The following is a 15,752-nucleotide window of genomic DNA, read 5'->3' as shown; positions in this document are numbered from 1 at the left end:
TTTTTTTTTTTCCTTTATTTTATTTCCTTGACCTTGAAATAAAAGAAAAATAGTTTTTAAAACATCAAACTTAAATCTACTCAGGGTAGAGGCTGCTCCAAACTTTGAAAATAAGGTTTTAACCCCAAAGATGACATTTATCCTGCTTCAAAGCCACTTTGTCTGTGGTGCCAGTAACATAAAATTATATGTGTGGGCATGAAGAAGATACACAGGAACAAACAAACAGAGTCACTTCAACATGATCATTAAAAGAAATCAGGAAGCACCCTCAGTTGAAGTGGGCCTTTTCCTTGTGGGTTTTCTCTCCTTGTTTCTATTCCTAAGTCCTGGTTGACCAAGTAAAACGTGGGAGAAAATTGGATTTCTTTGCTCCCTCTTGGAATCTGAAGTGTGTTTCAAAATTATTGTGTTTCCTTAAAAGAGAAATGATATAGAAATTCCTTCCTTCTGCCTTTTCTTTCTTATGGAAACAAAGCACCCAACTTTTTCTCAATTGCTTTTTCTCACAGTCCTCCCGGTGAGGAATAATTAATAGACTCTGTGATTTATAGTCCATGACAAAAACCCTGGAATAGGAAGTGCACCACTTGGGAACACAGTGAATGTCCCATTTGAATAAATTAAATATTAACTCCTCCTTGTAAAACTTTCTGATGGTGATCCATTCCTTCTAAGGAACTAGCTGACATTTTAATTGCCAGAAAAGTCAAATATAAAAAAAAGCAATAGTGAATCCTCTGGGATGGGAACTGATAAAACTAGAAAAACTCTTGAATTATTTTCTGAGCAGTGATAATTTGCTGCTGAATTAGCATGACCTTCAGCTGGTAACATGGCTCTTTCTTCTTGAGCCAAGAATGAGCTGGTGCCCCTGGCTTTCTTAACCCACTGATGAAAGGGAAAATAATCTCCCAAGCGAATCTTTTTCCATAAGGTAAAATGGCAGCAAATGAATATTACAATGCCATATCATTGGGTGATATAGGAATGCTGTGTTGCCACTCTTCTGTGGGTCAGCACACTGATGGATTTCAATCCAATGATGGCCATGATAGCCATCATATCCCCTCATGATAAAGCCCTTCCCAAAAGCAAAGCAGGGACTGTTGAAAACTCAACCTTCTTCCTTTCCCCCCTCCTCCTCAGATCCCCCTTCCTTCTGGCCTGATGAGGGCTCCTTTATGTGGTGCCCCCAGAAGATTACTTATGCCACCCCTATGGCTTCACCAATCCCTTTTCCTGTGCTGATCTGAGACAGAGCAATGGTGATTAAGCAGGAAGCTCTTTTGGTTAACTGGTTGCTAGAGAATGGGATGGGAACAGGTAAGGGAGGAGAGGATGAAGGGTATTTTTACTTGAAGCTATTTTTTTGATTGGCAGTTTGACAGGTAACAAGTGCATCTGCCTTCACGGTTGCCTAGGAGGCTTCAACTTGCAAAAAGGGTTGCCATTTTTGTACACATCTGGAAAATTGTCCCTGTCAGCAGAGGGGTGAGAGGTTTACCTTTTAACCTGAGTGAGATTATTTTAAGACTCTCTTGTCCAGGCACTCAGCCTTTTGTGTTCTGTGCCTTGCATAGGTTACAAAATGAAACAGCAGCTAATGAAGTCCTTGCAAGCATCCAAAACTACTTCAAGTCCCAGCCCTTTGATTTTAGGGGTGCTCAAATCATTTCTGGGCAAGAGGAAGGGATATATGGATGGATTACAGCCAACTATTTAATGGGAAATTTCCTGGAGGTGTGTGAAAACAAGTGCATGGTTTTTAATCTTGCTATTTATCCCATCCCCTGTGGGTGGCCACTTAAAGCAGAGGTGCATGTTGACAGGGGCATCTGTTCTGTGTCATCCTTATCATATAATGCATTAAGGAAACACCTATGAAACAATAGCCAAGAAAAGACACATATAGCTGGGGCAAAAACATTGTATCATAAGCAGGACCAAATGCACAGAGGAGAGGGAATATTATCACTTAACTAACTAATAAGAAATTGGAGGTGGGGGGGGGACCTAAATCTAAAGCCTATGGGTCTTTTGAAGGGTAGCTGGAGAATGACCCTTCCCAAAGCTCCACAGCCCCCTGAAATTTCTGGAGCCCTCAGGCTTCCCAACCCATCCTGTGTCCCCGGGTCCCTTATATTGCAGTCCCCATATGCCCTGCCCCTTGTTCAAAGGAAAGCCAACTCCAAGAGATAATCACCATGTTACAGAGGGCATAAACCATATCCAGCCCAACACCTGTGTTGTTCCCCCTCAAATATATTCTTAAATTTTAATTAATTGCCAACAATTAATATTTTGGAAATTTCACATAAAAATCCACATTTATAGCTTGTCCGGACCCCCACCCCCACCCCCAAAATTGGAAACACTGGTCACAATGAACTCACATTCCACATAACAACAACTAACTGGAGTAGAGTGTAGCTCATGTGGTCCCCAGTTTGCCACAGTCCCCACCATTCCCTATTGTCAACACCTAATCTGCTTCACTCACTTATGTTGCCTGCCCAGCCTCTGAAAGCATTTGAGTTCACCACCCTTGAAATAAAGGAGAGAGTTGGCCCCTGAATGTTCCCCATGTCATACTTCTTAGCAATAAGAGATGGGTCTTGGGTGGAGAGCCGTGGGTAAACAGAGATGGTGCCTCTCGACTTTTCTCTTGCTTCTTTTCCCACTGTGCAGAAGAACCTGTGGCATATGTGGGTGCATCCAAATGGAGTGGAGACCACAGGTGCCCTGGATTTAGGTGGTGCCTCCACCCAAATATCCTTTGCGGCTGGAGAGAGGGTAGGGCTGAACACCAGCAACATCATGAAAGTGTCCCTGTATGGCTATGTGTACACGCTCTACACCCATAGCTTCCAGTGCTACGGCCGGAACGAGGCTGAGAAGAGGTTTCTGGCAATACTCGTTCAGGTACCTGAGCCGGGGCGGGGGAGGTAGGGGGGACAGCAGGTGTTCCCTGGGGGTCTTGAGGGGAGGGGGCCTTGGCTTCTGGGGTCTGTCCTTTCCACTCCAATTAGAACGTGGATAGAAATGAGAGCATGTTCCAGTTTACTCATGGGGGTCCAAGCTCTCTCTCTCTCTCTCTCTCTCTCTCTCTCTCTCTCTCTCTCTCTGTTGTATTGACCACTTCCAGTGAATTTGAGTCAGAAGTCTAGGGAAATTCCAGGGCACCAAATGTTTTGTAAATGATTCAAGACCTGGGATCCCTTTATGGACACAAACTGTTTTAAACCAATAGCTAAATAAGCCTGGGAATTTTGCGACTCCCCTGAGTACAGACAAAATAATAAAAGTGGTACCAAGAGAAATATACTTGCTGACAGGGGAGACAACTGAGCCTTCCCTGGGCTCAGCCTCCTTTTAGATGGGCCTATATTAGGCAGGTTTGATGCCCTTTATATGGTGGGATGTTGGAGTAACAGAACTCCATCACATTGGTCAGTAATTCACACAGTAACTGTTCCATGGCACAGATGGCTACTTCAGGCATCAGCTGGAAGGCTGTCACTGAGGTAAACTAGTGTTAGTGTGGTGTGTGTCAGCAAGCACAAGCTCCGTGGATGAGACCCTAGACCCCAAACTCCAGTGCTCAGGGGACATCCATCTCAGCCATGCATGGCTAAGAAGGGAAGATGAAGACGAAGGAAAGGGACTTTGACTTTGACCACCTAGAGGGGCATGAGGCCAACCAGAGGCCACAGATCCTGGCTTCTGGTGAGACCCAGGGACAGGGGACAAGGGCTGGGTTGGCCTATGAATATAGTGGACACAGCACCATAGGTTAACCCCCACCCCTCCCACCTACTTCGGCAATTAAGGAAGGAAGCAGTATTCCCCCAGCCACTAGCCTGCAGGGAAAAATGGTCTGGCTAACCAAAGTGCCATCAGCAAAACTGACATCTTCAGACCCCTGCATTTACCGAGTAGTCATGCAGGGGTGTGTGTGAGAATTCACTCTCTAGATCTGGCCTGCTCCCCAGAGCTTCTCTTTGAGCCTCACAGGAAAGGTTGGAGCCTCAGTACACATGCATGTGGCAGGCATTGTTGGGAGAGGCTGAGCACTGCCTGGGAAGGACAGAGTGGGGGATCCTGCAGGCAGCTCTTGGGGCTCAAGAGACCCAGTGCCCACCCTAGACTCACATCACACCCACTTGGCCAAGCCAAACCCCAAAGGGAACCCTATCAGTCCTCCCTAGCAAGGTCTCCATAACCAACACTCCTCCCACTTGCTTACTAACGTACGTCAGCCAAGATGCTTCTTTCCAAGACAGAAGTTCTGGAAACACCTCTTTTCCCCATCTCCTTTCATTTCTAGCAATGCTTAAAGCCCCTCCCTCCAGCTCTAGTCTTGACAAGGGTGGAGGGCAGGGTCTCCTCTGAACTTGGAACAGGAGAAAGGGGGCAGGTGGAATCATCCTTTTCCCAGGGTGAGTGAAGCTCAGAGAAGCTAACCTCTTAAATTTGGCTGGCCCTGAGGAATGTTTGTGTGTGTGGTTTTTATTTTTATAATGTTTATTAAAGAATGACTATCCAAGAATCTACGGTGGAGAAGCAAATACTCCACCTGTCTGAGGTTTCATTTGGGCTTGAGAACGTAGGTCTCAAGGTGTGAGCCCAGGCCTAGGGACAGAGTGTGGGAGACCCCAGGCTCTACTGTGGCCAGTCAGCTCACAGGGACGGCGGCAGCCCTCCAACTTGCTTGGTAACCTCTGGATGCCTGAGAGGATGGCTCTGCCCTCAAAGCCTTCTGACTCAGGTGACGGGAAGGATCCAGGTGTGCTGAGAATCACCCACAAATGCATGTCCAGACCTGCCTGACCAGTACTTTTGTGTGCCAAATACATGTTACCAAGCCCCGACTTAGAAGGTTCACCAAGATGACTACATCATGAACACTGGCTGAGTAAATTCCACCAGTCTGGGTCTGGTTTCCTCATCTCTCACAGTGTGGTGAGAATGATACCTGAATATAAGCCTTGCAAACTGTTTTTGTATGAACAAGCCTCCAGTTGCCCCAGGGCTGGAGTCTCTGACAGCCTGTTAGACGCTAGGGATGTGCATTCATGGTCCTTCTTCCCCTCTATTTAAGAAAGTTCTTTCTTTTGCATTTAAAATAAGACACATTGAATGAAAAAATTTAGAAAAGCAGACACAAAAAATATAAATAATAAAACAAAACAAAAAACCCTAGAATTAACCACCTTAAACATACTGTTGCATTTTCTTCCAGTTATTTTTTTTTATGCACGAATATGTGTATTTACAAATTTGGCTTCATATGGCATATATAGCTTTATATCCAGCTTTTTTTAAAGATTTTATTTATTTATTTTGACAGAGAGAGAGAGCGAGAGAGGGAACACAAGCAGGGGGAGTGGGAGAGGGAGAAGCAGGCTTCCCGCTGAGCAGGGAGCCTGATGTGGGGCTTGATCCCAGGACCCTGGGATCATGACCTAAGCTGAGGCAGATGCTTAATGACTGAGCCACCCTGGCGCCCCTATATCCAGCTTTTTCTTTTACCTAACAATATACCATGAGCAGTTTCCTGTGTTGTTCAATATCCTTTGAAATTATTATTTTTATAGACACATAATATTCCAAGTACCATTATTTAAAAAGAAAAATTGTATTGGTCATTTTGTTATAAAAGAAAGTACATTTTTATTGTAAAAAGTCAAACTATGCAAAAAACATATTAAAGTAACAATGAAAGAAATCTCTTTCCAACCCTATTCACCAAATGTCTTCACTGTTCACAGCTTGATACGTTGTTCACAGTCTTTTCTAAAGACTTTCCAGATCGATATCTAACTTATTTTCTTTACCCTCTAGTATTTCACAATTTGTCAACCATTCCTATCCTGATGGACACCAGGCTATGTCCTGTTTTGCTGCAGCAATAATAATCCAGTAACGCTTCTTGTGCATATAACCTTATGAAATAGTGATTTTGCTTCTGTAGGATAGAATCGAAGGGTAGGTATATCTTTTATATAAGTGGATAAATAGGCAATCTTCCAACAAAATTAAAAACCATCCAAATTCCCACCAACAAAGTTGTGATGACTCTTTGCAATCCGATAATTTCAAGGATTCTGGGATATTCTAGTAATAAGTCCTTGGATAAGGAAGATCTGTTTCTGGATTTCCCGTTCTATTCATCCATTTTTCCATTCTTGAGCCAATTATTCTAGTTGCAGTAGTTTGTTTTTCTAGTCTCAGACATTTATTCTGAACTTCAAAATCATTTTAAGCAGTAACAGAAAGGAGAACTTTTTTCATTGAAATTATGATTGCAGTTGCATTGACTGAAAATTAATTTGGTAAAAAATTGGCTAATCGATAATATTATGAATTCCCCTATAGAATTATAAAATATCCTTCCAATTATTTAGTTCTTGGTTTGTATCCTTCAATAAAACATAGTTTTCATTATTGGTCCTGTGCCTTCCTTTTAAATTAGTTTCCTGGTGTGTTCTTTTAATAGTTTCCATCACTATTGAAGATAGTTCCTATCTCCACTTTTCCACTTTTGATGGGATTTACTCAAGTCCAAGTTATGCTGCAGTTTTCCAGTGGACTTCTTGGCTCTCAAGCCTAATGGTTGACCCTTTAGTTCCAGTGCCGTACAAATACTAAGTTCAGGGGAGATTTGTTGAATGTTGAGGGCCTGAGCAACTTGGACCATTGGCAAATTATATTTAAAGAACGCCATCACAAATCATTCAAACTCCAAAAAGAGCATAGAAGTAATCTTTAGGGACACCTGGGTGGCTCAGTCAGTTAGGTATCTGCCTTCAGCTCAGGTCATGATCCCAGGCTCCTGGGATCGGAGCCCCACATCTGGCTCTCTGCTCTGCAGGGAGTTTGCTTCTCCCTTTGCCCCTCCCCACTTCATGCTCATCCGCGTGCTCGCTCGCTCTCAAATAAATAAATAAAATCTTAAGATAAAAAAAAAAGAAATAATCTTTCCTGAGCTTCTTCTATGTTCCAAGCCAGAAATTGATAATATCTTGCTTCTTCCGCAGGCCAAGCCAGAAATAATTTATTTCATTTTAACTACTTAAAAAGTATGTCAGATTTGGAGGGGGAAATTAAATAACCAGTTGACTGATTTCTTTTTTTCCCCCCTTTAAACCAATATTTCAGCCATAGGGTGACCCTGGTGTGACATGTTACAAATTAGACATACCAATTTTTGAAAATCATGAATTTTTTTCATACCATTGAAGCAGAAAGGAGCCTGTTTGCTACCACCACAGACTCAGTCATATTAAGATCTTCTGGAGGATGCTCATTAGAGTCACATTGGATGAGTGCTGGTCTTCTGGACGCTTATGTGTGGAGTCCTGTCACTGGCCTTTGTTAAATGATTGCATTACTTTGTTGTGTATCTCAATTTCCTACATCAGTTAATTGAAAGAGTTGGAATAAATATTGTCTGAGTCAAGACTTTATGGCAGGAGATGCTTAAGTGGCTTTGAAATTGGACAGAGTTCAAATTCAATTCCTTAGAAAAGGGAGTCCATAAATAGAACCAAACACACTTTGGAATTTAGTATAAGATAAGAAGAATATTTTTCACCAGTAGATAAAATATTGGATAGTCATTTGAAAAAAGTAAAGTCAGGTTCCCTATTACAATCTTTACACCGAATAAATTACAAATGGATCAAAGATTTATATGTAACAAGGATATTTATTGCAGCCTTGCTTATAATGCAGAATGATTGGAAACCATCTAAATATTCATATTCATATTCCCTATCTAAGGAATCTCCTCTATAGTTTATTTGTACAGTGGAGTGCTATGCAGTTACTAAAAAGAAGAGGTCATTCTACATGCGTGGTGGGAAAGATGTGAAAGGTATATTTTTAAGTAGGAAAAGCAAGGGGAATAACTGTGTATAGAGTACTACGATTTATTGTTTTTAGAAAAAGGAAGAGGGAGGAGAAGAAAAGATATTTGCATATGCATACAAGAATGATCTCTGGCAGGAAATCACAAAAATGGGCAATAGTGGTTCCTTCTAGGGAGGGGATCTGGTGGCTAGAAGTGGTTGGGAGGGAACCTTAATTTTCATAATATACTTATTTGTAACCTTTTGGATTATTTTGTTAGGGGGATAGGTGATATTCTATTCAAAATGATCAATTAATCTAAACATATCTTGTTTTCCCATACAAATGGATTTCATAAAACCTGCTTCCCAGGACTGTCTTAAGGAGTGGGTCAGATAATATGAGCGAGAGCCTGGCATTGTGCCTGGTGCAGGTTCACCCACCCCCACTGGAGTTCTCAAGACAACCTGGGAGTTGCCTTCAAGTGCACACTGACACAAAATGGCGTGTTTTCCATCCATTTCTCTCTTGGCATGGGAGGGTGCAATACTGAGGAGTTGCAAGAGGGAAACACTTTGGCCCTCCACAAAAGAGTGGTTTCTGACACCTCCTTCTTGTACCTACAGGATTCTCCCACCAAAACCAGTATCATCAACCCCTGTTACCCTCGGAATTATGTCACCACCCTCACTGGGGGCTACATATTTGACAGCCTGTGCACAGCAGACTTGAGGCCTGTAAATTATGACCCTGATGACATCATCACTTTTGAAGGAAGCGGAGACCCATCACTGTGTAGGGAAAAGGTGGCTTTCCTGTTTGACTTCAAAGCTTGCCATGACCAAGAAGCCTGTTCTTTTGATGGGGTTTATCAGCCAAAAGTTAAAGGGGCATTTGTGGTAAGAGCAAAAACCACCAAAAGATTCCTTTTTTCCCCCATTGAAGATTTAGCTCTCCCCTTTGTTTCTCTTCTGCTGCCCTGTTTTCCCACTTTTTTATTCCCCACACTGAAAGCTCCATAACATACCGCGTTCTGAGAACTGACTTCCTTCTGTGCGACCCCCTTCCAGGCTTTTGCAGGATTCTACTACACAGTCAGTGCTTTCAATCTTTCGGGGAGCTTTTCCCTGAAAGCCTTCAACTCAAGCACCTGGGATTTCTGCTCAGAGAGCTGGAGTCAGGTCAGTATTTAAAGGGAAAGGGGCAGCATCCGTACAACACAGTGAGCGGAGCCAAGTATATTCCATTTGTGTGCATGTGTGCACTTGTTCCGAGTTGGGACTTTATGCCGTTCTGCTTTCACCACACCCACAAAATGGGATAATAAGGGAAACTACCTCATACCCACATTGTGGATGAATGTCCTGACCATAGGCACAATGGTTACAACAGCCTGTGGTGTACCCATACTGCATCGGGGTGTTTTCATTATGATCTGATACAATTGGATGATTTTATGGTGATGGTATTATGAAATTCTAGGGGATGAGAGTCTTTAAAATGTGTTCTGAAACTTGCATTTTCAATGTGCCTGCCTCATGTGTTTGGGACCTCCTCTTCAGCTCCCGCTGCTGCTCCCCAGGTTTGACGAGGTATACGCCCGCTCCTACTGCTTCTCAGCCCACTATATCTACCACTTGCTCGTGAATGGATACAGATTCACCGAGGAGACCTGGCCCAAAATACATTTTAAAAAAGAAGTAAGTCAAGGCACAGGTTGTTTTCTCCTCTTCCTCTCGAAAGACTTGTGTATATAGGTGCGGAAGAAATGTAGAAGTTAAGAGGGTGATTTCAGTTTGCTGAGGGGAAACTGAAGAGACTTCAATCCCTTGTGAGTTTTCCAGAAGAGATGGTGGAGAATCCAGAGGAGGTGTCACTGGAGACCCTTCCACATGGGTGAGGGATCAGAGGCCAAGAGCTCACAGACCCTGAGCTCCTCGAGCGCAGGACCTGTTTCATTATCTTCAGCACAGGAGCGAAAACCTAGAAGGTGTTTACTAAATGTTTGTTGAGCGTATATATAAATATCTTAAGGATCAGACTTTTCAGCTGGATAAGAAGCTTTAAATAGGGCAGTGATTCTTTAAGAGGCTAGTAACTGCTCTCCATTTTACACCGATGTCAGGGTAACAGAGAGTATTAGGGATTTACAGCAGCATGAAGTAAGAACTTCTCTTGGCATGTGCCTGAGGTCACTGTATTTACTGGTGACTGTTTGACCTGTCACCCTTCAGGCCTTGTTTCCAGGCAGGACTCAACCTTGCTGATATGTTCACCCAGCCTATGTTCCCGGGATTTGGGAGAATTTTCTCATTTCAGAAATAGCCGATCTAAAGCTTGGAGTCAGTCTGTTTGATATTAGCTTTAGCAATAATTAGATTAAACCAATCAATAGCCAGCATTAGGCCTGTGACTGTCTACTTTTACATAAATAAAATTGAGTCATCTACGAAAAGATAAGACTGTCTGGAGACATATAAGGACTCTTGGTGGCATGCACTCTCTACGCTTTGCTTCTAATGAATCTAATTAGCAGGAAAGTACATTCTGAGAACGGAGAGTGATGTCCCCTCGGATACCAGTTTGGATGGATACAGAATTCCAGCCTTCAAATCCCTTTCTTTTATTCGTAAAGAAGTTTATATACAGGGGCGCCTGGGTGGCTCAGTCGTTAAGCATCTGCTTTTGGCTCTGGTCATGGTCCCAGGGTCCTGGGATCAAGCCCCGCATCGGGCTCCCTGCTCAGCGGGAAGCCTGCTTCTCCCACTCCCCCTGCTTGTGTTCCCTCTCTCACTGCGTCTCTCTTTGTCAAATAAATAAAATCTTAAAAAATAAAAGAAGTTTATATACAGCCAAATTAGTATTCAAACGTGAAGGCATAAAAAGATTTAGAAGATTTGCCACACAGAGACGTCAAAAATATTTTTGGAGGAAAAAAAACAAATAAGAAGAGAAATAAATCCAGGAAATGTTATAAAAATATAGGCAGGAAGAATAAATGATGTGGTGGCTTAAACTGTATATTTAAAAAAAGAAAAAAGAAAACTTACACCAAAGAAAAGGAAAAGAGTCCATTCATGACAACCCAAAATCCAAACATAGCTAATATCCAGTGTGAAGGGAGCAGGGTAAAGGGTCACAAGAGTGGCCTAAAATGCTCATCCTGTAAAGGTGGACTTTATTTATATATCATTTTTAAGGCAAGAAAGGAAAAAAATATAGAAAAAGGAAAATAGCACTAATTGAAAATTTAAAACTAAGATATTAGAAAGAAGTAGTCCAAATATATCAATAATCACAATAATCATAAATGGACTAAGCCTACCAGTTAGAAGACAGATATTGTCAGATTAGATTGTTAAAAATCAAGTATATATTGTTTGTAAGAGAAACCCTTAGGTGTTAAGCAAAAGGCCATGGAAGTTTGAAAATTTAAAAAAAAAATTTAGGGGCACCTGGGTGGCTCAGTCGTTAAACGTCTGCCTTCTGCTGGGGTCATGATCCCAGGGTCCTGGGATCGAGCCCCGCATCGGGCTCCCTGCTCAGCGGGAAGCCTGCGTCTCCCTCTCCCACTCCCCTGCTTGTGTTCCCTCTCTCACTGTCTCTTTCTCTGTCAAATAAATAAATAAAATCTAAAAGTAAAATAAAATTAAAATTAAAAATTAAAAAATAAAAAAAATTTAACTATCAGGCAAACACGCTACCCAAAAGAAAACAGTATAGCTAATTTTTAAAAATTTCAGTATAGCTATTTAATAGCTGACCAAATAATCTTTAAAATAAGGAGGATCATTCAAGATACAAAGGAATACAACATAGTGATATAGAGTTCCTTCTAAAGATTGCAAATTTGAAACTTTTTTGCATCTAGTAAAACAGCCTAATAAAAACACAGAAACAAAAACTGATGGAACTAACATAAGAAATTGACAAAGTCTCTTTCCTATTTAGACTGACCCCCTGTGCTTAGAAACTGGTCCTGGCTTCAGTAAACTGCTCATTACCCTCTTTCTTTAGCCACAGACACTTCTGTACCGGACAGTAGAGAAACTCCCACTGTTATTAACTGAGCCATCATCCCACTTGGCTGTGACGAGGTTGTGAGGACTCTGACGATTTCTCCACAGTGCTGAGGGTAGGGTCTCAGTGACCTAGATTCTAGCCCAGTCTCTGCAGTGTCTGAACTTGGGCAAGTCCTTTGAGATTAGGCCACAGTTTCTGGTGCGTGTTTCATAAGGATGACAGTGGTGTATGTGTGTAATTCCCACCTCGAGCCCTACCCTGATAACTAATCCATCTTTCTACCATACAGGTGGGGAACAGCAGCATAGCCTGGTCTTTGGGCTACATGCTCAGCCTGACCAACCAGATCCCAGCCGAAAGCCCCCTGATCCATCTGCCCATGGACCCACCTGCCTTTATGGGCATCCTTGCCTTCTTCACAGCAGTGGCCTTGCTGTGTCTGGTGTTTCTGGCGTACCTGTATGCTTCGTCCAGGAAGCAGAGGCGCTCCCAGCATGCCTTCGACCACACAGTGGATTTTGAGTGAGCCTTGTGAAGCAGCTCCTGGAGCCTGAGGGCTGCCCGGAACCAGCCTGGGTAGCACCAGACAATGCAAGCGAAATGTCCATCTTCAGGAAGTGCACCTAAAGTCAAATACCTAGATCATGTGCCTCTCCAAGACTGATTTACACCAAAGCACCTCTTGGGGAGTCCCCCAACTGTTCTGGATACGTTGTTCCTCCAAAAACCCTACCACCCACTCACTGACCTATTGGGGAACTGAGGAGAGACAGGCCATCAAGGTCAGGCTCTTTAATCCAAGTGCCCTAGAGGAAGAGTAAGTTGAGAATATGACAGTTTGATGTTGAAGAATTGACCTTGGGGCTCAGTTTGCATTTTTCCTTCCTCAGAAACACCTCCTGGCAAGTTTGGAAGCTGGCAGGCGCCCATGAAGCATTTAACATAGTTAAATATGTTGCATTGTGGCTTCCTCCCATTGATTCTTAACTAAGATTTGGCAATCCCATAAACATTGAGCTGCCTCAGACTAGTAGAATAGAGTATCTGGGGGAGAAAGCTCCTTTACCCCAAGGACAGTGGCTATGGCCAGGCTCTGTCATACGGCAGAACTTGAAGGACAGAGACACACAGAAAATCTCCCTGGAAACTGCAGTCCATTTCCAGAGTGGGATTCCCGCTCAGGGCACTGGTCAGTCAAGTGCAGCCTGTGTGTATGTCTTCATTCTCACCTGTCCTTCCCATGGTTGGGTCTTCTCATAAAACATTGACTCCTAGTGAGGCTACCACGTAACAGATCTTTTTGCCTTTGCTAGGCGTTTGCTTAGGGCTGTTTCTCCACTGACAGTGTGGTGTGTGTGTTTCACCCACTGTTCCCACAAGTGTACTTGATGCTGTCCTCAGATAGCCTTGCTTACCACTTTCCTACAAAGGATGAGAAAGAACTCCAGCAAGTCTAATGGTGACGAACTAAAAATCAACATTAGTTCAGATTGTTGTTGGTTAGCTGAATATGGAATAAAGGACTCTTATTTTGTTTTGACTTGAAATGTGTGTGTTTGTTACCTTGCAAACAGTACTTTTCCTCCTAAGGACCCAAGGTGGTATTTATGAGAGGAAGTTCTTAAAATGAGGAAAAATTCCTTAGGAAATCTTTCCTAGTATACTAAGAAAATTATGCATTAATATCACCTTTATTCCAGAGAAGTAGAAGTACTTTACTTTGATAAACCTTTGGCTCCTTGAGATAACTGAGTCAAACACTTCTCTATCTTATTTGACATTCAAAACTTCTGTGAGACTACAACCTGCCACTCAGATCTTGATTCCCACCCAGAATGGTTGCTCCCTTCCCAAAATGCACCTTTGCTCACACAATTCTCCCTACCCCGCCTGTGGGTCATCCTCCCAAACATCCAAACAATGCATATTTCTCAAGGCCTAATTTGGCTCTGCTTCCTCCACAAAGCTTTCCTTACACACACACACACAAAATGATCTACTGGACCACTTTTTAAAAACTAGTTGGGAATACATACATACAGACATACATACTAGTTAGGTAAATTCTTATATTATTTATCTTGTGTGTGTATATGGCTTATTTCTAAAATAGACAGTAGTCTACTTAAGGGCAAATCCCTTTTGAATCCCATTCATCACTCATTCATTCAACAAAATTCTAAGAAATACCTACTACAGGCCTAACACCTTATCAGGTGTGATCTTGGATTTGGATAAATGCTATGAATGTAATATACTCAACATATTTGTTGATTGATGTTATTGCCATAAAGGACAGAAGGGTGGGCAATAAAGTATGGAGATATCAGATAAAAATAGCATCCAAATCACCAAGAGTTTGCATGAAAAAACAGATATGTCTGCAGGGAAGAGGGCCAACATTCCATGAAGGCAGGTCATAGTCAACGTTTCTAGCTGATTCAGGAACTTGGAATAAGCTGATGAAGTATTTTGGGTTTTCTAACATATATCAAAAAATTCTTACCAAATGGACCATCATGAAATCTGCAGTCCAAGTAACATATCTAGTAAGACTATGGTAAGCAGGAGTCTAACATGGTCCCCATCGCCTTGCCCCCTACTGTTACTTGGGAGATTACGTTGTTAGATGGCAAAAGGGATTTGCCGATGTAATCACCAATCAGTTGACCTTAAAAGGGAGAGATTATCCAGGTAGGCTTTTTCTCCTCACGTGAACTCTTTAAAGGCAGAGTGTTTGCTCAAGAAGTCAGAGAGATTCAAAGCATGAGATGGGTTTGATGTGCTGTTGCTAACTTGAAGATGGAGGAGGCCAGGCATGAAAGAACCCAAGAGCATCCTCTAGGAACTAAGAGCAACCCTTGGCTGACAGCCTGCAAGAAAGCAGGGGCCTCAGTCCTACAACTGCAAGCAACTATGTTCTGCCAGCAACTTACAGAAGCTTGCATAAACTTAAAATAAACTTGCATAAACTTCCAGTTAAGAGCTCCACCAGATTTAGCACATCGATTTCAGCCTTTTGAGACCCTAAGCAGAGAACCCAGTTGAGCCCACCCAGACTTCTGACCTATAGAACTGGAACGTAATACATGGGTGTGGTTTGAGGCCACTAAGTTTATGGCAATTTGTTATACAGCAATAGAAAATTAATACTACAGAACCCAGGCCCCAAGACTCCAACCAAAACAAGTGCTTACCTTTGAAATATGAGTAAAGATAAAGGTAATTAGGTATCACAAGTTGTGTCTATTCCTTACAATGACCATGCAGGAAAGGCATAGGCTCAGAGATAAAATAACTTGCCAACACCACCCAGCTAGTAAGCATTTTTGGAGGTGGAGACTGTGAGTTGAGATTCTGCTCTGGTTGAATCTAAAGCCCATTATGTCTGTCACATTTCCTTCACAGAAAAAGGCAGTATCACATGGCAGATAGGAGTTTGGCTTTAGAATGTGGTAGACCAACATACTCATTCACATACAGACACTTGATTTATGACAGAGGTGTCATGTCAGAGCAGCAAAATAGATGTGGGACCACTGGATTTCCATATGGAAGAAAAGGAAATTCGACCGCTTCCTCACACCATTTTCAAAAATTACTTGCAGGTCAAAGACCTAAGTGTGAAAGATAAGTGTACAAAGGTTTTGGAACAGAAAAGAGAAAATTTTTAAGATCTTGAGTAAGGGAAGGGTTTCTTAAGCATTACACAAAATGCATTAACAATAAGAGAATATGTGATACATTCTATTACATTAAAATTAAGAACATCTGTTCCTCAAAAGACACCATTATAAGAGTGAAAAGACAAGCCACAGAGTGGAAGAAGGTATTTGCAATATATATAACTGATAAAGGACTGGTTTCTAGAT

At 42.2% G+C, this 15,752-nt stretch overlaps 1 protein-coding gene across 4 annotated transcripts in view; it reads left to right on the top strand.

The window, feature by feature from the left end:
- The window catches only part of ENTPD3 (ectonucleoside triphosphate diphosphohydrolase 3), a 31,834-nt gene extending 18,407 nt beyond the window's left edge, over positions 1 to 13,427 (top strand). For all 4 annotated transcript variants that reach the window (XM_025883864.2, XM_025883881.2, XM_025883891.2 and 1 more), the window contains 6 exons: positions 1,584 to 1,743; positions 2,692 to 2,925; positions 8,484 to 8,756; positions 8,928 to 9,038; positions 9,420 to 9,557; positions 12,170 to 13,427. In XM_025883864.2, the coding sequence (XP_025739649.1) occupies positions 1,584 to 1,743; positions 2,692 to 2,925; positions 8,484 to 8,756; positions 8,928 to 9,038; positions 9,420 to 9,557; positions 12,170 to 12,406 (1,153 nt within the window). In that variant the 3' untranslated portion in view covers positions 12,407 to 13,427. The remainder of the gene's footprint in view (positions 1 to 1,583; positions 1,744 to 2,691; positions 2,926 to 8,483; positions 8,757 to 8,927; positions 9,039 to 9,419; positions 9,558 to 12,169) is intronic.
- Positions 13,428 to 15,752: the final 2,325 nt, after the last annotated feature.

This window comes from Callorhinus ursinus, unplaced genomic scaffold, assembly GCF_003265705.2.
Source record: "Callorhinus ursinus isolate GAN/ISIS: 27379988/994484 unplaced genomic scaffold, GSC_fseal_2.0 scaffold1, whole genome shotgun sequence".
In the NCBI taxonomy this organism is placed as follows: domain Eukaryota; kingdom Metazoa; phylum Chordata; class Mammalia; order Carnivora; family Otariidae; genus Callorhinus; species Callorhinus ursinus.
The sequence above is the reverse complement of the archived record's forward strand: the minus strand, read 5'-3'. Positions and strand labels throughout refer to the sequence as shown.